The sequence below is a fragment of the Halichoeres trimaculatus genome, unplaced genomic scaffold, assembly GCF_033239565.1.
Source record: "Halichoeres trimaculatus isolate MK-OKI-2021-1 unplaced genomic scaffold, fHalTri1.1 fHalTri1_scaffold_20, whole genome shotgun sequence".
NCBI classification, from domain to species: domain Eukaryota; kingdom Metazoa; phylum Chordata; class Actinopteri; order Labriformes; family Labridae; genus Halichoeres; species Halichoeres trimaculatus.
This window is the reverse complement of record NW_027437198.1, coordinates 5,952,163-5,978,160: the sequence shown is the minus strand read 5'-3', so window position 1 is coordinate 5,978,160 and position 25,998 is coordinate 5,952,163. Positions and strand designations below refer to the sequence as shown.

The 25,998-nt window shown below is 41.8% G+C and overlaps 1 protein-coding gene across 2 annotated transcripts in view; it reads left to right on the top strand.

Annotated features, from left to right (window-relative positions):
• Nucleotides 1-25,998, top strand: part of LOC141809443 (axin-2-like) — a 211,143-nt gene that overhangs the window by 45,144 nt on the left and 140,001 nt on the right. For both annotated transcript variants that reach the window (XM_074696462.1, XM_074696460.1), the window contains exons 13-17: nt 7,416-7,570; nt 7,664-7,793; nt 7,890-7,982; nt 8,060-8,119; nt 11,607-11,686. In XM_074696462.1, coding sequence (XP_074552563.1) covers nt 7,416-7,570; nt 7,664-7,793; nt 7,890-7,982; nt 8,060-8,119; nt 11,607-11,686 — 518 coding nt within the window. The remainder of the gene's footprint in view (nt 1-7,415; nt 7,571-7,663; nt 7,794-7,889; nt 7,983-8,059; nt 8,120-11,606; nt 11,687-25,998) is intronic.

Sequence of the window (25,998 nt, the reverse complement as noted above, 5' to 3'; positions counted from 1 at the left end):
CAAAAGATAACTAAGATAACTTAATCTACAAAAAAAGGCAAATCTGGAAGAGAAAAAGATTTTAATTCTGTGTTGAATGGATTCATTTAACTGCAAAGTTGCCAGTTTGAAAATGCTTGATATATGGTACTACATTAGCAAACAACAACAATGATAAGTTGAGTGATATTATCAATATATGTTATCAATCTAAGTATTCTTTCAAATTAAAAAAAAAAAAATGCAGATTTTTTTTTTTTTTTTTTTTTTTTTTTTTTTTTAGAAATTTTAAAGTGTTTTGAAATTCTGTATTTTTTTTTTTAATTATTACAAATAAAAAACCAAGACATCACATGTACAATATCCTAAATTCAAAAAACTTCTTGTTTGGGTCATGATTCAGTCGATTTCCAAAATTTCAACATTTCATAACTTTTTTGCCCATTTTTGAAGTTTAAACAAAAATTGAAATTTGTCAATATTTTTGAAGTTTTTGTAAATCAAGTGAAAATAAAAAACAGTACATGCACAGTTTCATATATTCAAAAGAATCTTGTTCGGTCAAAAATTCACTAGATTTTCAAGATTCAAATTATCAAAAAAATGTAACAATTTTTCTACATTTTTGAAAAATATATATTTTTTTATGTTTTTTGCAAATTTATTTAAGCAAAAACACTAAGATCTCATGTACAATCTCATTTATTAAAAACTTTTTGTTTAGGAAATTATTCTCTAGATTCTAAGTGTGCATTGACTTATACACTTTATAGTCTTTATTGTGAAGATAGAGTAAATTTTGTTGCTCCAGATTGACTTAAATCCAGGTGAGCTGAGGCTAAATAGCTCTTATGAAAGTAAAGGTTGTAGACCCCTGTTCTATTGTAAAAAAAGTCTCCGGCTCTGTTGTTTTTGTTGCTTTTAGTTATATTAAACATACAAGCTGTGATTCAAGAGACCTAAGTTTGCTCAACACACAGACTTTCCACGCTTTAAGAATATTTATTTCTTGCGTTTGGACCCTTCAGCATCCAGTGAAGGACCACTACTGCTCCTCTGCTTACTATGAGGGAGATTGAACTGCTAATAAAAGTTCAAATCCAGGACACGGAGTGAAAAGTTCATCCAGATCACATATAAAGGAAGCAAGCCAAGACAAACCCAGATTGATGATTCATGTTTATTCAAACACTGATCTGGTCTGGATAGTGGGGGAAATGTAGAATGCTCATCTGCCCATCACTACCTGGTTGGATTTCTATCCAGTGCACATCAAAGATCCCACAAGGGGCTTACAGATATGTCAGATGTTGTTATTTTTGGACGTTATCTATGCACAGGGCAGAGAGGATAGAGTGACTGAGTAGGTGTTTGAAAAGAAAGACAAGCCGGTATCTGACTCGGTATTTCACCAGAAAAACTCCTGAGTGGAGTCCATGCATGTCCATATCCACATGACTGATAATGGGGCCATGATTAATTCTGCGTGCTGGTTCAAGATGAAGGGGAAGCAATAAGTCCTTATTAGAAGCTCTCACATGTGACTGATCAGTTATCCTGAGTTTCTGTGAGTGTTTTTTTAAATTTGTCAGAAATAAGCTTTGATTGTTTTCTAGTAAAGGGTGGGGATGACATACAGTAAAGGGCTGTGGGTCACTTGCATGTATTGGAAGACAGGGATGGGACTGGCGATGAGAGAGTGCAGATGTTGTACACCAAATAGGAACAGGTTTTGTGAGTGAACCCATGACCTGTGCAGAGCAGACTGTGGGCCTATCCTAATTGACATTCTTACCCCCTCACCTTGGCCCTTTGTTTAAATGGTAAAAAAAACATATCCTAGAAACAAGACGTCACTTGATCCCCGCTACATCAACACTCCTAGATGTTTGGTAGCTGTCGTAGGCAGAGTGACTGTTCATTCAAGTCCAAACAAAACAAAATTTTTACAAAGGGATGATAAACTGATGTCAGATCAGGGTAACAAACTCATAGCAAACAGACTTCACTGTAAAGTTTGCTTATCATAGCTACTCAGAATCAGAATTTATGTAGCTAATATAGCTTATTCAGGTAATGCGGCCTGATTGTAGCTTAGCTGTCTAATCATTTATGAAATGCAATGGTGTAGCTCTTATTAGCTCTAGCTTTAGCTGTCGCTAGCGGTGTTAGGTAGATTTTTATCATGAGAAATTTGTCATACTCCTTGGTTTCAAGTGAGGCCCTTCCCCTTGAGCTTTCGGAGAATTGGGACTCCTCTTTACTTTGCGGGCACATGCAAAACCAAGGGCTAAAGGGTAGAATTAGGATAAGCCCTTAAAGTGATACTCCTGGATTGAACAAGTTGGGTCCTATCAAAAGGTTTAGGGCAGAAATTACCCCTACAGCAGTGTTTTTGTGCAGCAGAAGCCCAGAGTGCTCGCACCAAACACCCCCTCCCTGCTCGTCTGCCGGTTTCCTCTGCACTCAGATGGGGCCATATTTTACTTGACCCAAAACACAAATAAATGGACTCCCATCGAAAAAATCTGATATGGGTCTGCATTCACGCTTTATTTAGAGAATTTTCAGCGCGTTACTTTCACACAAAAACCGCTTAATAAAGCTCTAGTTCTCATCGTGTGGTAAAACGGTGCTACCTCCGCTGCAGAGCCACAGCTGGCTACAAGGCGCTCGCGGCTTAGTGTATCAGTCCATGTGCGCGGCGTGCCAGATATAAACAAACGCAGGCAGTCTGCCAGGACGAAGAGACACGATGAGAACTAGAGCCTTATTTAGCTGTGTTTTTGTGTGAAAGTAACACGCTGAAAATTCTCTAAATAAAGCATGAATGCAGACCCATAACAGATTTTTTCGGTGGGAGTCCGTTTATTTGTGTTTTTGGTCAAGTAAAATATGGCCCCGTCTGAGTGCAGAGGAAACCGGCAGAGGAGCAGGGAGGGGGTGTTTGGTGCGAGCGCCCTGGGCTTCTGCTGCACAAAAACACTGCTGTAGGGGTAATTTCTGCCCTAAACCTTGTGATAGGACCCAACTTGTTCCATCCCAGAGTATCACTTTAAGCTCCTGTACATGGGGTGACCATAGACTGTAAAAAAAAAAAAATGGACGTCATCTTGCTTGGCTCGAAGTGAGGTCGCCACAAAAGCTGCTCCACCTGGTGGCTGGCTGTAGTATAGGTCAAAAAATCCATCACTCCAGTCATTCCAGATGGGCTGTGATCAAACTTTGAAAAATTAATACACCTGGTAGAAATGTTTCTCATGTCTAATTGTTGTGGTGATTTTTGCCAACTGGCTTCACTCAGATTCTCCCAGAATCCCTCACAGTCACTACTGCGCAGACGCTGGCTGCACATCTGCTGCCAATGGCTGCGCCTGTGACAGGGGTATTTTGGCTTCAAAACCGTACAGTGATAAATGTCAGAGCCATGCTGTCCACTCTGTATACAGTCTATTGGGGCAGGGATCCTTGATCCTTGTCAGCCTTATATCAGAAAAAGAGACTTATCAATAATGCAAGTATGGTTGTCTTACTTCTGATAAGAAGCTGTCAAGGATCATCCATCCCTCTGCATGACTCTTTTCCCTAAAGTACACATATTTTCTGTCTTCAAAGCCCCGATCACTGTTCAGTCCCTGAAGGAGAGCAGAGCTCATAACGCAGCTTATGTAGCCTGCTCTTCACACCTTGTAATTCACCTTCTGAAACACCTAATTATGGAATGTAATTTGCTCCCTCAGAGTGTGTCCAGGTGTGCTCGGTTCAGCCTCAGCATGGAGAAGGCTTTTTCTTATCTGCTGCCAGAGAGCTAAGTGTCAGCACGCGTCCCAGCACAACACAGGCCCCTTGTTTCTTCACTCAGCTCTCTAACGCAACAACAGAAATCGGTCTCACCAGCCGAGCTGGGCGCTGCTCTTGTTCTCTTTTTTTTTTCCAAACACAACGCTCCCTCCTCTTCCATCACTCGTCATCTCGTCATCGCCGGGCTCTGTCATCGTCTTGATGGCCTAGCACGCTCCATCTTTAATCAGCCCCCCGTCATCGCCTTTATCAGGCTGCCCACACTGCATTCCACGCTGTCACCCATTCATACACATAAAGACACTAGAGCTTACGCCAAGAGGCAGTTTACACAGAGGGGACTTTTTTTTTTTTATTAAATCGGAACCTTGAGATGCTATCGGCATCTTCTGCATTATTGTCTGTAATGAAACACAAAACTCTAGTTGAGCTTAAAAGAGCTGTGAGGAGTTTCTACGTGATCTTGAAAATCTCCCTTCTAGACATATGCCTGATCATAATCCACAGTTTAAAATGAGATTATCAGCGCCAATATTACAGGTTACAGGTTATTTCTAAATTCTACTTCTTGCCTTCCTGATCAGTTCGGGCAGGACCGGCTTGATTTACGGCACTTCTAAGTCTCTATGACAACAACACGCCGGCTGACCAAGTTTAGTAGTCAACAGAGAAATCTGGGGTTTTCTTCGCTGAAAACTGAAACTTTGTGATTAATTTTGTAGTGATGGTGGACACTGGAGCCTAACTGTGAGACAGAAAAAGGACAGAAAAGCAGAAGAAAGATGAACAGGAGAGTGATAGAACATGAGCTAAAGGCTAACACAGGAGCTAAACTATTTGTGCTAATTTTAATTCCAACTCACATGCAGCAGTTATTCTGCAGTGGTCTGTTCAAACTTGAGAGTCTATCAATAAAATGAAGAATGAGGTTACGTTAGCTCTGCTTGGTAGATGACTGGCACGACGTAACCAGGATTCACCAACGTTACACGTTACAGACATGTCTTAGGGCACTGGACTGCCAGCTGAGTAAAATATAGACAGTTGCTAAACTACATACAAACTGACAGTGTTTACTTGTTGACAAATGAAGTACAATACCAGAAGTCAATAAGCCATTGGGCTTTAAAGTAACACATGCCATCACCTTGGTCACAAGCAGTTACCTAAGAACACAAAAGTACATGAACCAATGGGTAAAAAATTTAAGTGTGTTTATCTTTGTGTAACATATGTTTACCTTTAAGGCGTACTTTATCATAAACTTAAGGATAACATAAGAAGAGAAGGCTAATGAAATCAGAAGATCGAAGCTCAAAAAGAGGGAAATAAAGGAGGTGGCAATACTTCATAAGGCACAACAGAAAGTAAATCAGGTTCTCAAAAATAAAGTTTGTATTTTTCATATAAAGGAAAATAAAGTCAAAAGAAAGAAGATAACCACAAAAAATATTTTAAGTTCTTCAGTTTTTTCAGTGAGTTCACTTCACTTTCCCACACCTAGTAATCAACAAAACTTATAATTCAAATAAGAGCGTGGTCACACTGGCCATCCGAAACGTACCGTGCCTAAGCATGATTGCCCCCCTGCAGCGCTGTTCCCCAGCTGTAGAGTACAGCCAGCGGTCACACTACCCCAATATGAACCAGACTTTAGCAGGTATCACACACGCGCACAGCCCGCCTTCGTCATCATGAAGCGTCTGTTTACATAAAGCGCGATCTCATCAGAGTCAGCACAATGAGACACAAAGAGCACTGCTGCAACTTTAGAGACTTTTGGACTTATGTTAAGTCGTTTTCGCCCGACACAGCCCTCTAACACCCGCTTTGTTTAAAATGATTGCCGAGAGATGCGCTCGCGGTGATTATACGTAATGGATCGCACGCGCTGTCCGCATGCTTGTGCTCGTGCATGAAGTAAACAGTGCCGAAGCCCACCTCTTCGAAGCGTGCTGAAGCACGGAAGGGAATCGTGCTTGAGCACGGCACAGTTGCGGTCACACTGGCCATTCCAAACGTGCTTTACGGCTGAAGCGTGCTTAGGCACGGCACGATTGGCCAGTGTGACTGCATCCTAAGGCATTTCATGCAATCATGATTATGATTGTTCACGGTATTCAAAGTCCATAATACTTAAAAAAAAGTTTTTTTTCTCCTCCAAAGATATGACAGTCCAAAAGGCTAGAAAATAGTCTCTTTCAACAGAAAAGCTTATCTGATGTGGTCGTTGTTTCACAGACAGATTCCAATGTCCTTGTTTGTCACACCAAAAGGAAAAGGCAACTCTGGCAAACATGGCCAAGTCCAATCAAAATCTATTTTTTAATATGTTGGCTCGTCTCATCCGGCACCACTCAGCAACATATAAGTTCAGTTTTTCCACTCCGTCGTCCTATAAGTTCAGTTAGCATGTTTAGGTTCAGAGTATAAGTTTAGTTACTTCACGTACTATCTACTAAGCTTTATCAATTCAGTAACTCAGATGTTTCGGTCTAGAGTCGAGTGTCTCAGGCTATCAACTGCGCTGTCTTATGCCTAAACTTCCTGATTCACGCTGAATCCAGGAATGTGATTGGTTAATACACTTACCGTGAAATCTACAAATAACCAGAGATCTAATGTAAAATGAGTAGGGATGTAACGGTACACTCATGGTTCGGTACATACCTTGGTTTTAGGGTCACAGTTCGGTACATTTTCGGTACAGTACGGAACAAAGCAAAACCATTTGCTTGTTTAGCATGTTTATTAACCCAAAAACTTGCCATTATACAGCGAGGGGGGAGGCTCTTCAAGCTCCGGTTGGTCGTTAGCAGCAGCCATGATGCACAATTCAGACACAAGCTCCTGTGGCTACGGAAGCTCTTTTATATTCATCTTCTGATTGGCTCACCGTGGGATGTCACATCCACACGATATGCACATGATCACAAAGCGCAAATCACAGGCCACTTTCCTCATGAATATTAAAACACCTTCCCTGCTCAGCCAATCATAGACGAGTACTCACGTGAATATTAAAGAGCCATGTGCAGCGGCTAACGTAAACTTACTGTTCTCGTTTGAATACAGCACTGTACCGAACCGAATGGCCTTATGGAGCGGTTCCGCACAGATACATGTACCGTTACACCCCTAAAAACGAGAATACAGAATGTGACAACAAACAAAGTAGAATCAAAGAACTGGCAATACCACAACTCAATGCACATTCACCTTTACAAAATGTGCAAAATAGTGACCTGGGTTACCTTTGTGACAGACATTGTGACATTTGACCCTTGAACAGAATTTTCAGGCTCAAAATTAGCTCATCCAAATAGGGCACTAAGGTGAAGTCATAGTTTGGAGCAACAGCTCTAGAAACTTTTCAAAGACCCAGAAGCTGTCTGCAAAATCTGCTAAACAAGACGGGGATATATTTTCACTTGATAAGATATTTCCTGTGTAACATTAAAAGATGTCTGCTGGTGTGACTTTGGTAGAGTTTGTGTATAAGCTGTATGGATTTTTTATGACAACTGACACATCTTTGGTGAATACCTGTTCAAAAATGTCTATTTTAAATCTAACCAAGGGCTCAGCTTGAAGTTTAAACGCTTTAAGGCTCTTTTTGTGCGCTTGTGATTTAGGAGGAAACGGTGCGTGAGCTGGAGCAGCGGGTGAAACAACAGTCAGTGGAGGTGGGTAAGGGCAACATGCTGCGTCAGAGGGTGACACAGGAGAAGGCCCAGCTGGAGATTCAGATTGCGTCCTTGAGTGCCGAACTGCAGGAGGCCAACAGGAGGTCAGGAATCAGACAGTAGACCACACCTGTTTCTCGTAGCTGTAGCTATATGACAACTCTTACATTAACTACTCTGTCATCAAACGTCCACAGAATCTTGATTCTGCAGAAGGAGAAGGAGCACCAGAGCGAGCAGCATGAGCAGGCTGTGCTGAAACTCCAAGCTAAACATGAGACTGATATGAGCCACTTGCATCAGGAGCATGCTCTGTCTGCTGCTAAGGTCCACAATACTACATCAATCCTTAGGTGTTTTCCATTTGTTGTTGATTTATTGAAATTTAGTCTGTTTCCTCTGTTTTTTTTTTTTTTTATCCAGACATCTGAGGTGATGGAAGATTTTGAGAAAACCGTTTCCCATCTGAAGCAGCAGCTCCTGGACAGTGAACATCGAAAACACCAGCAAGTAAGGGTATGTATCTCTTTAAGACAAGCAGATTGGGCGCATAGTTCGTCTTCCTGTGATGCTAAACGGTGTCTTCTTTTCAGGATCAAGGGATAACGTTTCAGCAAGAAAAAGACGAACTGCAGATCAGCTGTGAGAAAAAGGTAACATGTCCACCCTCTTTCTCTGAAACCGATTCACTGAGCTCCATAGCTTCTGTCGTTGCGTTGAAAGCACTCTGGACAAAGTTATTACGGTCAAGTAGAGATCAAAGCCTGGAGTCACATGTTCCTTTTGGTTTCCTTTACTCCTAGATTTTATGTCTGGTCTAGTAAAATCAGAACCAGAATGCACAGGTAGATCTGGGGCTGGGCTGAGAAGAAAGAAGTGGATTTATAATTTAGCAGAAGAGTAATCAAAGAAAGTTGAGAGAAAGAGTCATTAGCTTATCCAAATAAACGTCGCCAAAGAGGACATTCAAAGGGGGCATTTTTTTTGTCTGAAGTAAGCACTGTCAGTGCACCCAGACCTGATTTTAATTGGCCCTTCACTCAGGCCTTTTACTTTCAAGAGACCCTCATCAAAGCCAGAGAGCAGCTGTAAACCATAGTGAGGAGACCATTGTTAATGATCGAAGCTGGACCGTTTCTGTCCAGGCCAGACGTCTCAGGTGAAAATCAGGTTTTATAGACCTGCTGCACCTGGGTCATCTTCAAAGCGCCACATCTATTATATGTGTACCGGTGGCAGGTTGGCAAACCCAGAGATGGGGCCCCTCTGGCCAGTACACCTGTAATAACTTAGCAGGCCTCTGTGTACTTTAATCAGGGTCAGTGACAGTTTTAATTAAGCTCCTTTGAATCAAAGCCACCCATCCTTTGCTTTACTCCATCTTAGTCCTATTTTTCAACACTAGCATGCTGTCAGGCTTTATAACTAAAAGGAGCTGTGAGGAGTTTAAGCGCCGTCTTGAAAAGACCCTTCTAGATATACGCTGATCTAAATCCACTCTTTAAAATGAAATGTTCAGCACCAGAGTAAGTTTTTTCGAAATACTACTTCGTAGTTCTTTGTAGCTTCCTGATTGGGTCAAGCAAGACTGCATTGGTTTATAGCAACACCACACCAGCTGACGAAGTTTAGTGGTGAGAAGAGAGATCTGTGTTTTTCTCTGCTGAAAACAGTTTCTGTGATTAATTTTGTAGTGATGGTGGACACTAGAGCCTAACTGTGAGACAGAAAAAGGACAGAAGAGCAGAATAAAGATAAACAGGAGAGAGATAGAGCACGAACTAAAGGCTAACACAGGAGCTAAACTGTTTGTGTTAATGTTAATTCCAACCCACAGTCAGCAGTTGTTCTGCAGTGGTCTGTTCAAACTTGAGAGTCTATCAATAAAATGAAGAGTGAGGTTATGTTAGCTCTGCTTGGTAGATGATTGGCAGGACATAACCAGGATTCACTAACATTACACAATACGGACATGTCTAACACAAGCAGCCACCTCCGGTCTAAGAATATGAGACAATGTGGATGCGCTAAAATCTGCCGTTTCTGGAGTCCTGGCTTGGGGCTGGCTCCGGAATACTGGAAGTCACTTTCACACCAAGGCAAAAAAAAAACATTTTCAAAGCAGAAATTAACCTATTCACAGCCTGGTTCAAAAAACTCGCTACTTTTACTATCAGCACACACTGTAGTGAACTTTTTTTTTTTTTTAACTCTGTAGTTCAAAGGATATTAAATTAAGATTGTGAGCTCGCCCAATCAGAAGCACAGGTCAGGGTCAGGTGACCAACAGGCGCTCTATAGCTGCTATACGTGAAGCCCTTGCCACTACCAATATGGCCACGAAAGCCGATGTGCTTCATTTTCCGTTTCAAAAGCAGACGGGTGACGTCGGGGCAACTAGGTCCCTGTTTTATACAGTCTATGGGTATCAGTGTATCATTCGTTCATTCCATATCTGTTTTATGCAGCGGCCACACCAAACTTGAACACGCAAATTTACTCGCGCGAATGGCCTGTCACGCACCGCGTGAACGCCCGGGTCTTGCCGCTGGACTTTTTTGACAAGCTGAGGGGCGAACGCGCGTTAGCGCGGCACTGCGCATGCGGAGTAGAGAGCCCGTTCATTTAAAGACCGAAAGTCCAAAGAGCAGCTCAAAAACAATGAGCTGTGGTTCCCAAAGCATGACAGGAGAGTGTGTGAAAGCTTTGGAGATCACAATCAATGCCTGCTGCCTCTGCCTGGTAATCCACCAGCCCTGCTTGGCTGTTCCCTGCGATCTCATCCTCGATCCCCCGAACCTCCGACCCCCCGAACCCCTGACCACCCGAACCCCCGACCCATGTTCCTGGAGGTCTCCCTGGGGATAATGAAGGGGTGGAGGAAAGAGAGGACTGCAGAGAACTTCCATCTTTTCCCTGGCTCTGCCCCTGCCCCACTCTTTCCTCCCCTCTATCAGGCTCAAAACTCCGCTGAGGAAAACACAGTCTGACTCAGTGATAGCCCGAACAGGCAAATCCAGCTGGGAACGAATGTTTTCAGAACTTACCTTCAAAACCTGTCCCCTCAGAGACTTTCACCCAAGCCTGCTCCTGTTTTTCCGGTCTCTGTAGAGTACACACGTCGTATCGTATAACTCTGGATGATGACACCCCACACAGATTGTTTTCTCCTCCATCCTCCGGCGGAGTTGGAGCCGGAGCAGGCGGCAGTTGCCCTGCAACGTCGTCAAAACAATGACGGCGGGGGGGTAATATTTTGAAAAAAAACAGCAAAAAATAGGCCGTTGTTTGTTTTCCGATTTTTGATTTGAAAACAAGGAATGAAATAATAAGTCGTTATCCGTTTTTCAATTTTGGATTCTAAAACGGATATGGAATGATCGAATGATACAATGATATATGGGGTTCACAAGACCAGGCTGTCAGCTCTTTGTATGAACAGTTACTAAACTACTGTACGAACTGGCGGTTTGCTTGTTGACACGTTAGCCTACGGATACGTTGTCGCACCAGGCTGCTATTAGCGCTTCATATAGCCAACTACTGACATACGGTACAAATTTTGGTTTGCTTCTTGTCACGTTTCAAACTACAGCACTACGTAACTGTACTGATAAATACCTCACCTTGTTGGATTGTATCCAATAAAAAAATTGTTCCAAAACAAACACACGCGTGGTTAAAAGCCACAATTAGACCCCAGGCCAGAAGGTGGCGAGGCAGTCCAATTAAAACAGACCCTCCTCACAGCATCTTTAACCTGCACCACTTCTTTTTTCTCTCTTTCATTCTGCGAGGTGTCACGGGATGAAAACAACAGAAGAGTCTGTCGTTTATTTCCCCTGGAAAGATTCTTCTTTCCACTCTTCAGGAGGCATAAATGAGACACATAAAGGAGGCCAGAGCACATACCAGTAGACAGAAGACGAGCACATATGGCTGACATAGATTTAGAGTGAGAGGCCCTCTGTGTGTGCATGCAGCTACTTTTGATGGGGTGATGGAGAGATGGAGAGAAGAGACCAGATGCACAGGGTCACAGGCAGGAGATCTTTGTGGAGTGATGTTTGATGGTGTCTGCTGTTGCACTCGCCTACACCTTCGTTTTTTTCACTTTCTTTTTCCCTCTCTTGTTCTCAGATTCTGGCCATCAAGAGTGATGCAGAGAAAGAAAAAACAGAAGCCACCAGGAAGATTGCTAAACTGGAAGATGCTCTCAGGTATGTTGAGAAAGATGAAACCAACCTTAACGTGGGGGTGATAAATAACACGATGAGGAGAAACTCTCTGTACAGTGTGTGCTGATAGAGAAATGAAAACGCTCCATCGGTGCGTCTGCGTGCGAGTGTTTGATGTGAGCTGAAATAGAATTATAGCTTCAGTAATAAATCCAAAAGAAATTTCTGGCTACTTCAGAGTCAGGGAGATTTCTGGGTGAGATGTGTCTGTTTGCGTTTGCAAAAGCAACACAACACAAACAAGATCCTAATCTGAGAATATCAACAAAACACAACAGCGGAGGTAACTAGTGCCTCGGGGTGGTTTGTTGGAATATGGACACATTTTCTGCTTCATGTCTGAATCAATGAAATTCTTCCCTTTGCCTAAAAAAGTTCCCAACACGTATGATGTTAGCGGAACATTTATTTTATAATTATTAGCAGCGCACATTTGAGCCCCTGACTTTTTGGCCTCAAACTTTAACAGAGAGTTGTTTATGTCTACTGATGTGAGGCTTTGATCATGAGAACAGTGTGTATGAATTCTGATTAAAGGTGGAGTTTGGCTTTAACAAGCCAACACTTGAACACTCTCTTTGATCTTTTTTTATTACTGTGAGTAGCACGGTGTGAGTTTAGAGCCTGGAAACTGGGATGAGAACTCGCACAGATCAGAGCGTCAGGTGAGATAGGTATTTGAGGAAGGGAAAAAAAGGTAGTCTCATATATCCAGCAGTCTGTCTGAAGGAAACGTGTTTGGTAGAATACTTCTAAAATACACTGAGGGCTGCACTTATTAATGTAAAATATAATGTGAAGAGATTCCTCAGAGTAAAAGAATAACATGGGAAATGTGAAGCACACGTTTTAACCCAACTGCACAAACTAACTGGTGAACATATTTGAGCACTTTGAGAATCAGAAGTCTCATGTTCCACATGCGTCAAATGAGTGTTTGTCGTCATCAGAAACTCTCAGACTAGATTCTAATATTGCTTTCCTTGCCAACCTGACTGTGTAAATGTGCAAGTATTTATTGTCAGGTTAATTTAATAAGATACAAAATGTAACAGTTTTGTGTTAGCAGCAGAGTTGGGTATATAACTACAAGTAACGAACGTTACAAGTAGTTATATTACTTGTGATAGTAACGAGTAGTGTAACGGCACTACTCCTCCTAGATTAGTAGTTAAACTAGAGTTACAAATGAAACGCCACGATCGTTACTTTTACAATGACTGCAAATAGAGCAACCAAACTATTACTATTTAAGCGGAGTTCTTTATATTACCACCATTAGATTGAACGGTGGCCATACAAGCAACTACTTGCTATCTCTTCTGGGTCAGGGCTGATGGAACTGTCACAGAAAAATTGGTTGCCTTATATAAATCTGTGCCCCACTGACAACAGCACTCCCTCCTACTGTAAATGCCCCTTTTAAAGGATAATTTCGGTTTATACAGCTTTTACATTGTTTATAGAATGAAGTAGAACAAAATACTCACCCAGAAGGCTTTCCTGATCCAAGCAGTGCTTCGGGAGATATTTAGATCCAAAATCGTGCAGCAGACGTACGTATAATGGGATCCATCGGGGCATAGACAGCAATCTCCTAAAACTGCATTAATCGTCCAAAAACTCATGTTTTTCACCAATTTTCCATCATGGTCCGCTCCAAGTTAGTCCTCTGTTGCAGTCTGTGTCACTCCAGACAGTGCTGTGTGGCTGTAATGACCTCTGAACTCACGAAGACTTTGTTTATGTTTGACCCTCACAGAAAGGAGTCAGCTCTCCAGAGAGTACTGCGCATGCACAGTACTTTCTGGAGCACTGACTCCTTTCTTTGAGGGACAAGTTTTTGGACGATTAATGCAGTTTTAGGAGCGGCGCTGTCTATGCCCCGATGGATCCCATTATACGGACGTCCGCTGCACGATTTTGGATCTAAATATCTCCTGAAGCACTGCTTGGATCAGGAAAACCTTCTGGGTGAGTATTTTGTTCTACTTCATTTTCATCTATAAACAATATAAAAGCTGTATAAAACGAAATTATCCTTTAAAAGGGGCATTTACAGTAGGAGGGAGTGCTGTTGTCAGTGGGGCACAGATTTATATAAGGCAACCAATTTTACTGTGACAGTTCATATGCACATTATTTGGATTTTGTAGAGCAGAAGGAGAAGAGCGTGACCGTAAAATGCAAGTTATGCTCAGGAAATAAGAGGCTGAATACTACGTGGAACACAACCACGAATCTCTTGAAGCATATAAAGATGTATCAGGGGGATAAAGTAGTGTAACGAGTAGTGTAACGAGTAGTGTAACGAGTAGTGTAACTTCTTTACTATTTCCATGGAGTAATCAAGTAGTGTAAGGCACTACTTTTTTCAGTAGTAACAAGTAACGGGTAACTCTTTACTTTTTTGAGTAACGGACCCCAGCTCTGGTTAGCAGCATGTTCCATTGACTGTATGAACTTCACAACAATGAATAATGAACAATTTGTGACCGCGTTTGTAAATGTAGTGTGAATGATGTCATTAGATATAGATCCACCAAGAGGTTTTCCCTGTTAAAACATAAGACAGAGGTGTGAAAAATATCAATACAACAATATATCACAATACTTTGACTTGTGATAAAATACCAATATTTCAACTCTTAGTATTAATATTTTTGTTAAAAGGAACCCCAACTGTAAGGACTAAAAGGCATAAAAATGCTTAAATGCTTGTCTCAAACAAGAATTTGTTGTTAAAAGACATAACGAAATGTTTTTTCTTTAAAAAAAAAAAAAACAGTTTAAAACACTGTTTCTATCCTACGGGCGCAGCCATTGTTTTATTCTTGGTTGATGACGTAGATTGGTTCCTTGGTGCAGAGCTTCTGGATTTCGCCGTTTACTCACTACTAGTCGCCGAAAGTCACTGGGTTTCAGGAGCGAAATAAACTACTATAATGCCACATTGCGCTGCTTTTGGGTGCACTTTTCAGTCGAAAGGAAATAAGGAGACTGATGTTAGTCTGCACAGCTTCCCAAAAGACAAGAAAAAAAAGGAAGTTGCGGGAAATCGCTTGTGGGCGTAAACAACTTCCATTGAACTACATCAAGTCGTTGGTTATCCTCATGTAAAAAAACACAACAGCGAAGGATTCCAGTGACTGAAATTATTTTTGATAGCATTGATTTAATCAAAGGACAGTTAGATATTGTTACCTTGAACGGCTGATGACAGAAAGTGAACCTCCTTACAGCAGACGCTCTCCCTCTCTGTTGACGTAGCTACGCAGCAGCCACAAGCACACCAGCGACTTTGGCCGGCTCTCGCCTAACATTTTCACTGAAGCCTGGCTCACACTACAGGATTTTAAAAATCTTATAAGATTCTGAAATCGGGTTGTATCTCACACATAAGGAGAATCTTCACAGATCATCCCTTCTTAAATCTTAAGCACACTCTAACAACAATATTTGAAAATACTGACCAGAACACACTACAGGATTTCACCAAGATTATTTGACCATAGAGAGTGATGCACCACATGTGCTCAGTTGTTTGATCTGAGGTTTTTAGAGTACTGGTGGGACAGGAGGAGAGAGATTCTTAAATAAGAATTCACATTTTAGCTGAATTAGAAATACAATATGTCTTCCACACCTCCACTGCAGTAGATGGCGCTGAAGAGCTACTCCGCTGTAAATTGCCCATAAACTGTATGATAAATATAATCTCAAAGTATATTCAAAATATTTCATCCTAAACTTGATTATGTGAGCTTTTTCCCCTCTTTTCTTGGGCCAGTTAGTTAAAAATCATTTAAAGTTAAATTTTTTAGTGCAGTAGACTGATAAAATAATTATCATAGTCATGTGACTAACACCAAGTGACATATATTAGTTTTAACAACTGACCACGTCTTTCACCTTATCATTTTTTGTAACATTAGTTTAATGTCACAGTAGTTCAAGTGAAAAACTTGACACACTTTATGTTTTTAATTTAAGTCTTTGTGTGAAACTCTACAAATCACGTTCATTATTTCAACCACAATAAAATAGAAAAGCTGTTTTCAATCAAATAATTAACCAGGTAGAATATCACAATATATCACAATATTGTGATGTCGTGATATTATCATGTTGTGACCTTAGTATTGTAATGAGCATTTTATGATGAAGTTCTTGCCAATACTCACCCCTACTGTACAGTGAGCTGACATGCAAAAAAAAATGTATAAACAAACAAACAAAAAATAAATAAATAAATAAAATAAAACAGAGAGCACAAAGTTGCATCCTGAAAGTAAATCAATGAGTTTATGAAAATCTTATTAAAACGGTATCTTAACTCTGCAGATCGTGGCACTAGTTTCAAACTTCTAAACCCTTCTCGACACCCAGCAGAGCCTCACTTAACACAGTCTGTTTCACCCCTTAGCATGTGGAGCTGTTCAGGCACACTCAGCAAAGACTCAAGCAGATGTCAGCTATCAGACACTCAGCCTGTCAGTACATTCCACTGAGTAATTAATCTCATACTGGACCACATCTCTCGGTAACGAGAGAGTGTGTGCTGATCATGCCTGTTTTTCCTTTTAGTATCACTTAAATGAACTCTTTAAGGAAAGGTTATCTGTGTTATTTGACTGAATTTATTTGGCAATGGTAATAGATAGTACCAGGTATCTTTTGAGTCTAAAAAAATGTGTGTTGAATTCAAAGCACAGCCTTATTGGTCAGAGAGGATTGTCTAATCCACATTGCCACGCCCACTCTTGTTTGTTGTTTTGTTGCCCAGTCCACAGCACCACCTTGATGTGACGAGACTTTCCAAAGGAAACTTTGCAATGGTCAGATACCTATCAGATTTTTTTGCAACTCTACTTGGATGGAGATCTCCCCAAAGCTGCTTCTGGACAAGACAGTTATAGCACCACCTGCAGGCCTGGCATGCTTACTACAGCGTTTTCAGTCCCTTGGTGTTTCCTTGTAAACATAGTTTTTTTTCACTGCATTTTAGTGTTTTTAGATGAAACATTGTCGTGTAAATGGGGCCTGAGATCTGAAGAATAGGCATATCTGTCAAGTTTTGGATCTGAAAATGAGGGGAATTTTCCAGCGCCTGCTGTAAGCCATCTCACCTCAGTATGAAGGGGTAGAATATGGTAGTTTTCCAGCCAAAACAGAAGACTTAACAGCTGGGAGGGTAGTGGCTTGAGAAGTGAGGTCTGCAGCCAGGCCCTTCTCAAAAAGGTTGGGCCTAAACCCAGGCCACAGCTAGAGAGCAAGCCTCAGGAGGCATGCAACCTAACTGCTAGGATACCAGTGCTCCAGTAGCCGTAATATTTAAAGGTCCCATATTCTGCTCCTTTTCTGCAGTTTAATATGGATCATTGATATCGTCATGAAATGGTAGTAACATGTTTTGGTCCAAAAAGCCAATAAATCAAGCACAGCAGCATTGTTTCCAGGCTCTCATAGCCCCTCTGTTCAGAACGCTCTGATTTAGTTGGGGTGACCTTCATATGTAAATGAGCCACCGCTGATACCGCCCCGCTCTTCCGCGTCACTGAGAGCTGTGCCATGTAACCATGACTACCGAGCTCTGAGTGCACAATATTAAGAAAACAGCGAAGCTCGTTTGCCGTAACATTAAAGGGTAAAACAACAGGCTAACCGCAGCTAAAGTTAGCATCTTGAAGCTAACACAGAGACAGGAGGGACACTGAGGAAAAGCTCTTACATCTGCTCCACAGCACACAGCATTTAAAATACTGACATTTCCAGGGTCCCAGGTTTGTTGGTGGATGGTTGGTAATGCGCCTGGATTCAGGACCAGTCTGTTCACTAGCCCTCTGTTGTACTGTCCAAAGTTGGAAAAGCAGTCAGCTGTGAAGTGACTAGCATACACATGCACAGTTTTATTGAGTGTAGCTGGCACATTTCCTTGATAAATGAACTCTAGCCACTTAGTCTTGTCTTCTTCTGAGATGGGAAGCTTGTGCATGGAACTATGTGGCTGTTTACAGCCAAAAACAGAGCAGTGATGGCTCTTCAACTTTGGCATTCTCCTCCCTGCTGCTGGAGAGATTTCTCTCCAGCAGCAAGGAGAGGAGTGGGCGGGGAGGGGGTTCGGGGTATCTGCTCTGGTGGACCAATCAGGTCAGACTTGCTCCTGATTGGTCAAAAAAGGGAAACGCTGATGTTGGCAAATCCCCAAATTCCAAACAGCTCATTTTAGGTCAGGATTTTACATTCACAAGCACTACTAAGTACAGGTTTTGTCATTAAATATCACATTTTGTGGGTTGAAGGAAAGCCAAAGACCCACAAATTTCACCATAGGACTTAATAAAGTGATTCTTGCATAATATGGGACCTTTAAAATAGTATCTAAATGTAAACCTTAATTTTGCTTACAACTTGTTTAAAGCTGTTTGTTTTAAAAGATCTTTCTGTGTCACTCAGATAAGAAACGAGTGAGAACAAATAGAGACGAAGTTAAAGTATCAGAGCCAAGTGAGCAGTCAAATAAAGCCAGGCTGATTCCCGATAGGAAAAGTTTGTGTGAGCATGAGCCCTATTCAACACCCTCAGCCCCAGATCCAGCCAAACACAGCCAAGGCCAGTCACAGAGCCATCAGCCTCCTCAGAGGTTTTCAGCTGTTTGTCTCATCATTACTGAGACCCAGAGCGTGGCTGCATTCGCTTCATTCTTGGGTCCTCATCAATAGCCCAAGGCACTCTGAGCATTGGCCAAACACTTTTTCAGTGGCCTCTAAAACCAAGGACAGATCTTTATTCTGCCAATGAGAGATTGTATTAAGCTGTAGGAAATTATTTTTAATTCTGCGTCGTTGTGTTTCTGTCGACGTGAAACAACATGAAACTACATTTTTCAGTTTGGAGGCGTTTAGTTATTGAGAATAAAGATGTGAAGGGACACTGATGGTTGTGGCTGCGTATTGTTCGCGCTTGTCATTGTTCGCGCTGCAACAGAGGACAAGCTTAAACACAGCCGACAGATCCGTTTATGCATAAATTATCCTTGTTGTTAGTATCAGTAACGAGCCAGTCATTCCCTCGTTTAGTGTTAAACACTGAGAAACGGGAAGTGGCCCATCGGGCTCTCGGCTAATTAAGTGCTCATTCTCCACACACACACACACACACATCCACACTCACACACACACTCACTAAGCAGTCTGATGTTTGCTACCTGCCTGCTGTCATGGCAGCACTGACGGCCTTTAAAGGCGATCCAGGAGAACTTCAAAGTCAAGACAAGACTGCACGTAGTGTGTGTGTGTGTGTGTGTGTGTGTGTGTGTGTGTGTGTGTGTGTGTTGTGTGTGAAGACTGGAGTATAGATGATGAAATTAAAGAAGTCAAACTGCTCAAAATGCCTTCCGTGTGCCAGATCCTTTGGGGTGTGCACGCTGTTTTGTGATGCATTTTTATCCCTGTTTGTAGATCAATTAAATCCTATTTAAAGGAAATAACTGAAGATCTATAAATAGGAGTTTTCATGTGTAAATATTTACCATCTTCTTTGCATAAGGGGAACAACTTATGATGGATGTTCTGTCAGATCTAATACGCTCTACACATACAGCTGTGATGTACACCCTTTCTTTTCCATCCTCCACACACGCTCTTAATGTCGTGGATAAAAGGAAATCTCACTGTCCTGCTATGCAAATAAGCAATGCCACGTCAATTTGAGTCCCAGCTCCTTGTTACTATAGCAACAACAACAAGAGAGCACTACAAAGTTGCGCAGAGAACAAGTTTCTCTCCTCTTCTTTCATCCCAACGTGCCTCAGATCATTACAGGGCATTAGCATAGAGATGGAGAGATGCGCCACAGACGGGGGGAAAGTGGAGGAGAAGGGGAGCTCATCTGGGGAACAGCTTGCCCGCTCTGGCAGCAGTGACCTCCAAATCACAATTTAAAAACATCAGAAAATCACCTGAGTGTTTAAAGTGGGGGAAAAGAAAAACAGCTGCTCTATTTCTAGATCACTTTTTTTTCTCTCTACATGAAGGGAACGTCTTTTTTGTTTTTCCACCTTCTCCTCTGCACCTCTTCAGCCCTCTCCGCGCCGACGCTCGGCATCCAGCTGGCTCTATCAAAACCATGTGCCTCTTCAGGTGTGGTGCAGACTCTGACTGTGCCTCAACAGTAACCGCTGCTCGTTTTGATGGCTTACAGTTGGGAGAGGCAGAGGCAGCATTGACTTTAGGCAGCTGGAGGGAAAGTGTGCTTGCCTTTATGAGAGGCTACGCGTGAGTGCCTGTCCAAAACACTGAGCACACACTCACGCTGTCAAGGATGGAATGTGTCAGAGAAGTCATAATCCTCCTCATCCCTAATTTAAACTTTATTTTCTCTCTTCTTTTGTCTCAGTTTCTCTTCAAAACACACCACCAAGCTCCTGCCGCCTCCTGCTTTTCATTGTTTGTCGACTTCTCAGTCTTGACCACAGCCTCACATGTTTGCATGAGATAGTGCCCCCCACTCTTAAAGGTGCAGGATGCATTCAGTAATCTTTCATGTTACTTTGTGAGTATTTGTGTGCACATGAATTCCCTCCCTCTGCGTGTTTGTCTTTGAAGTAGTCTTATCTTCCTCAGCATTCCTCCCCCATGACAGGAGGGATGGAAAGGGAAACAGGCCTGGTGGTCCGGAGAGGGACCAGGGGTATCCTCGCAGAGGCTATGCAGCGTGCAACCCCCTAGTTAGAGTGAAAGAGTGCAGGAGCAGGTGGAGGTATGGATCCTGAATATTGAAAAGCTTCACCAGGGCTCGATACTCACTCCCATGGCAACTGCATTGAAAGAGGAGGATGGAGATGGGTTAAGCACTGGTTCGATACCACAGACCTGACTAAAGGAAAATTTTAAAGAGCTCTTTATCTGGGTCCTATAGGTGAAACTGCCTGTGTTGCCAAGTGCAGCCTTAAAAACGTGCAGTGTTTCTCTTTTTGGATATTAAATCAACAGATAATGAGGCAGATTACAGATTTCTTCTCATGTCTGATCATTGCAGGATCTGATTTTTTTTAACTGCTGATTGATATCATGACATGTTCATGATGCAATGATATTAAAGCCAGGGCTACACAATTATCACACATAGACTTATTTAATATTGAGAAATTAAGCTTCTTACTGATGGTGGGATAATAATCAAACAGGCAAAATGTCAAAACTACAGGCTTCATTTTCTGTGGTGTAACAGTACAGATATGTAAATTTATTCAGTATGTTAGCTTTGGGCACTCATGGTCAGTTGACATAGCATGTGATAGTATCATCTGCATAATGCATGAGGCCAAATAACATCTAAACGCATGACAAAGGGAATCAAATCCCTGTAAATCCCTTCTCTTCTCTTCTCTTCTCTTCTCTTCTCTTCTCTTCTCTTCTCTTCTCTTCTCTTCTCTTCTCTTCTCTTCTCTTCTCTTCTCTTCTCTTCTCTTCTCTTCTCTTCTCTTCTCTTCTCTCCTCTCTTCTCTTCTCTTCCCTTTTTTCATTTCTCTCTACCTTTTGCTCTCTTATCTACCTTTGTGCTTTCCTTTCTCTCCTTTCCTTCCATTCCTTCCTCTCCTCTCTTCTTTTCTTTTATATTCTTGAATGTTTCCTTTTCTTCTTTCATTCCTTGTGTCATATTTTCTCTTTCTTTTTCATTTTCTCCTTTGTCCATCCCTTTCTCCTCTCCTCTCCTCTCCTCTCCTCTCCTCTCCTCTCCTCATTTCTTCTCTTCTCTTCTCTCCTCTCCTAATTTCTTCTCTTCTCTTCTCTTCTCTTCTCTTCTCTTCTCTTCTCTTCTCTTCTCTTCTCTTCTCTTCTCTTCTCTTCTCTTCTCTTCTCTTCTCTTCTCTTCTCTTCTCTTCTCCTTCTCTTTGGTCCCGGGTGATGATATGACAGTGTGGTGATTAATATTTATATTTTTTCTTGGTAGTGGTTAAATAAAAGGATTTTGAAAACCAAAACTTCTCTTCTCCTTTCTTCTCTTCTCTTCTCTTCTCTTCTCTTCTCTTCTCTTCTCTTCTCTTCTCTTCTCTTCTCTTCTCTTCTCTTCTCTTCTCTTCTCTTCTCTTCTCTTCTCTTCTCTTCTCTTCTCTTCTCTTCTCTTCTCCCTCTACCCCTTCTTTCCTTACCTTTTTTCATCTTTTTTTTCCTTCCTTCCTCTCCTTTCTCTCCTTTCTATTCTCACCTTTCTGTCCTTTTCTCATCTCGTCCTTTCTTCTCTTCCTTTTTTGCTGCTTATCTCACTTATCACTTCTCTCCACTTCTCTTGACTTTTCTCTTCTCTTCTCTTCTCTTCTCTTCTCTTCTCTTCTCTTCTCTTCTCTTCTCTTCTCTTCTCTTCTCTTCTCTTCTCTTCTCTTCTCTTCTCTTCATTTCTCTCCCCCTTCTTTCCTTACCTTTCTTTCTCATCTGTCCTTCTTTCTATCCCCTCCTTTTCCTCCCTTCCTCTCCTTTCTCGCCTTACTCCTCTCACTGTTTTCTCCTTTTCTCATCTTCTCCCCTCCTCTTATCTCCCCCATCGTCCATGTTGGCATCCTTTAACTTTCATAGTGCTGTAGGCAGTCATATGTAAACAAAGACATTTTCTTTTTGAATTTTAAATTTTTTTAGCAGTTCAAGAACAAATAAGATCATTTTTCAGTTTCACATGCTCTAACTGGACTCCACTACCATTTTAAAAGTGTATAATGTACTGTCTGTTTTTGTTCTGCCACATTTACATACTGATGTGCCCACACACACAGTGCTACTGTCAGCCTGCTGGGCAGCACCAGACTCCTCTTTGTCCTTTCTCCTTAATTTCTCCTTAATGGCTCTGAGGAGCTAACAGAAGGGCACTGGTTTCATCCTCAGTGATGACTGGAGTGGATGAACATGAAGCCCCTGTCTCTTCTGCAACTTTGTGCAAATAGGAGCTAGAGCTGTCTTTGACCTTTCTTTGATATAACTCCATGTCACACTGACAATCACAATTACAATATTGATTTAATCCAGCAGTTGTTTGATTGATTCCTGGATTCAGATTTCAGAAACCAGTGATAAAGCTGTGTTAAATGAAGGTTTCAAATCTTGTCTATAAAGTGTTTAAAAAATTGAAAATGACCTGAAGTTCCTCACAAAAGATGTAAATCTTGTTACTTCATATCAACTTGTATTGAGACTAGTGTGATAAAAACACTCTATTGAAAGTGTGTGTGTGGACGCTGCTGAGGAAAAGGTGTGATGATGATGTCACATCCTCTCGTTAAGCTCTTCCCCTCCTCGTCCTGATGTGCAGAGCTGTTTATAAACAGCCACATGTGGATGCACTTTTTCAGCCTTCTGGCTCAATAATGTTGTTTTCTTCTCCTTCTTTTTTCCTCTCGCTCTGTCTTTAATATCTTCTTGCCCTTGTGCAATCTCTGTCTTTTTTTTTGTACTCACTTATTTGTGGTCTGTCTCCTATTCTGTCTGTTTCTGTCTTTTATTATTTTCTCTCTCTTTCTTTTTTCTCTGGGGATGCGGATGAAAACCAAGTCTGTTTTATTTTCTCTTCAGAGGGCGCTGAATATTTCAGTTTTGCATTTTCTCTCCCTTTTTTTTTTTTTTTTTTTCCAGGCCTCTTTGATGTGTCCGTGGATTCGTTATCATTCCGTTCGGATGAGCTCACAGACGCGGATGCGCGGGCTCGCGCGTACACTTGCGCACACACCACTTGCAAAAAACACACCCTCACTGACTTGTCTTTTTCTACTAGAGGCACCGTGCATTCTAGTCTGTTTGTCTTTTTTTTTCACGCGCTGCTCCACCCACATCACAGCCCATACAATCCTTAAATACTCAGCTTACATGAAAAGAATATTTGCATAAGCAATTACGGTTGGCAGTGTGTGCTTTTATTTGAAGTGTACTCTTGAATGAAAAGCACGTGTATGTCACTGTTTATATACAGTAAGTTCCCAAAGAGGCACGTGGCACCGTGTGGTCAAGGCCAAGAAGACGCCGGCGTCCCTGCACCCCTCCTGTCTGCCAGGCGGCTGGATGGCGGAAGCTCCTTCACCCTCTCTAGCACAAACACTCCTCTCCCTCTCTTCCTCCCCTTTAAAGAGCCGTTTAGGATTGAGGGATGAGAAGACTTCCTCTTAAGAGAAGGCACATCTTTAATTTGAGCCTCCTCTCCTTCCACTTTTCTGACCAGAGATCCATTTAAAGCCAACAGGCCGCCCTGGAGCTGGCACCCCTCTCTTTCCTTTACCCTCGGTGTTTCTCCCTGCCAGGCCTCCCTGACTCTTTTTCTCTGTCCTCTCATCTCACCCTCATTGCTCTGTTATTGATGGTGACACACTGTCTACCGCTCGAGTGACCACACACAGACGCGCACAGAAACACACAGATCTATTCTCAGAGGAAGGTGCCATGTGTTCACCTGCTCAGCTCAGTGCTGGAGCATAATATGTCTCAGTCTGTCACACACTTCAAGTTCGCTGCAGTGTTTTTTCTTCTTCCCTTCGCTTTCTCAGGTATAGCCCCAGAAGCCAGCTCAGACTTAGTCATAGTGCATTCCTTGAGTAGAGTTGTCAGTCACACGCTGACTTTGGGACTGTGGCGCTTGAACAAAGGCCCCCGACACACGCACGTGCACGCTCCGACGTCTCTCAAGCGAGACACACACCCAATTCATTTCTGCTCTTCCTTAGAAGTTTAAAAAACTTTTCTATTTCTGTGACATCCTCTTTTCCATCTTCCTCTCCCTTTTTTTCCATCTTTCTTCCCTTTTTCTTTTTTTTTCTCCCATCTTTAGTCTCTCCACACATCCTTTGTGTCTGTCGGAGCCCGGAAGGCAGTCATGCAACGAGGCTGATTAATAATTACAGAGTACACAAAATTGGGAGAGAGGGAGAGAAAAAACAATTTCTTTGGCGTTTGATGTCCGACATGAGAGAGACCAAAATTACAAAGAGACAGAACACTGTAAAGAAAAGAGAAAGCTTGCACATTCCTTTTTCAATCCTCTGCCTCGGCGCTTTGCTTTTTTGTTGCTTCTTTTCTTTTAACCATTTTTATCTTCTCTGTCTTTTATTTCTATTTTTTTCCACTCATTGTTCTATCTTTATAAACCCTTAAAGTTGTTTCCTTGACTATGAGAAGGGATTTAATAAAGTCATAAAAATGCCAGCTTTATAATTGTGTGTACAAGCGTCGACCAGCTCTCCTGATCTAGTCTGTTCTGTGTGTTAATGGACCCCACCCTGGAGACAAAATTATGCCCTTACTGAACAATCCTCTGAAATATAATTAGTGTGGCAACTCTCCTTTCCCTCTCCCACACCAGTCATGTGCCTGTTGTCATTTTGTAATTGCTGCTCTTTTAATTGCTTTAAAGACTCACCCACTGGCCAAAAAGTAATTCCTTCCCCAACAGGGAAAAATAATCTGAACGATGTCATTTACGGGAAGCTGTAGAAAGACATGACCGACTGGGCATGATTTTTTTTGTTTTGGTTTTTTTCGCTTTTTTTTCCCCTAACATTGTCATCTTTGAGCATTTGTCAGGAAAAAAAAGGTTCCCTGCAGCAGTCAGCGAGGAGCTGCAGAGCAGATGTGTCTTTTCTGGATAAAGCAACTGCTTCAGTGTCTGCTGAAGTTCAAAGATCAAGAGCTGAAAATCTGGCATAAATTCATGCAGAAATGTTGATGGAGTAATTAGTGTTATGGATATTGCAACGTATCAGTTTTAGGCCACAGGGACTGTAGCGGTAAAAGTCCCTCTTGTGTGAAAGAGCAGGTATAATGCTCCCCACTGAGCAAAAAACATTCAGAGGAAGTTCTTCCAAAGTCATCTCTGGACGTCTAACTTTGGTCTCCTGAAGGTGCAGACTGGTCCTCCGGACAATGTCTTTTTCACTCGCTACTGAATGTCCATTTATGTCCATAGTACCTCCGTATAATAGCTACCCAACTCAATCCAGTTCAATTCAAGAGAGCTTTATTGGCATGACAAACATACCTTTACATTGTCAAAGAAAGTAGGGATGTTCCGATACTGATTTTTTTTACTTCCAATCTGATGGGATTTTTCATAAGTTTTGATGATACCAATTTAATCCAATACTGATCCCTTTCTCTGATAAATCCCGTACTTTGTTGGTGATTCTGTTGTAACTGATAAATAGTGCTGCACGATTTGGGGAAAAGGTGCGATTTGCGATTAGGTGGACAATATTGCAATTGCGATTGTGCTTGCGATTTAATAAAAAAAGTTCTGTCATGATGAGTCTACAGACTTGCTTG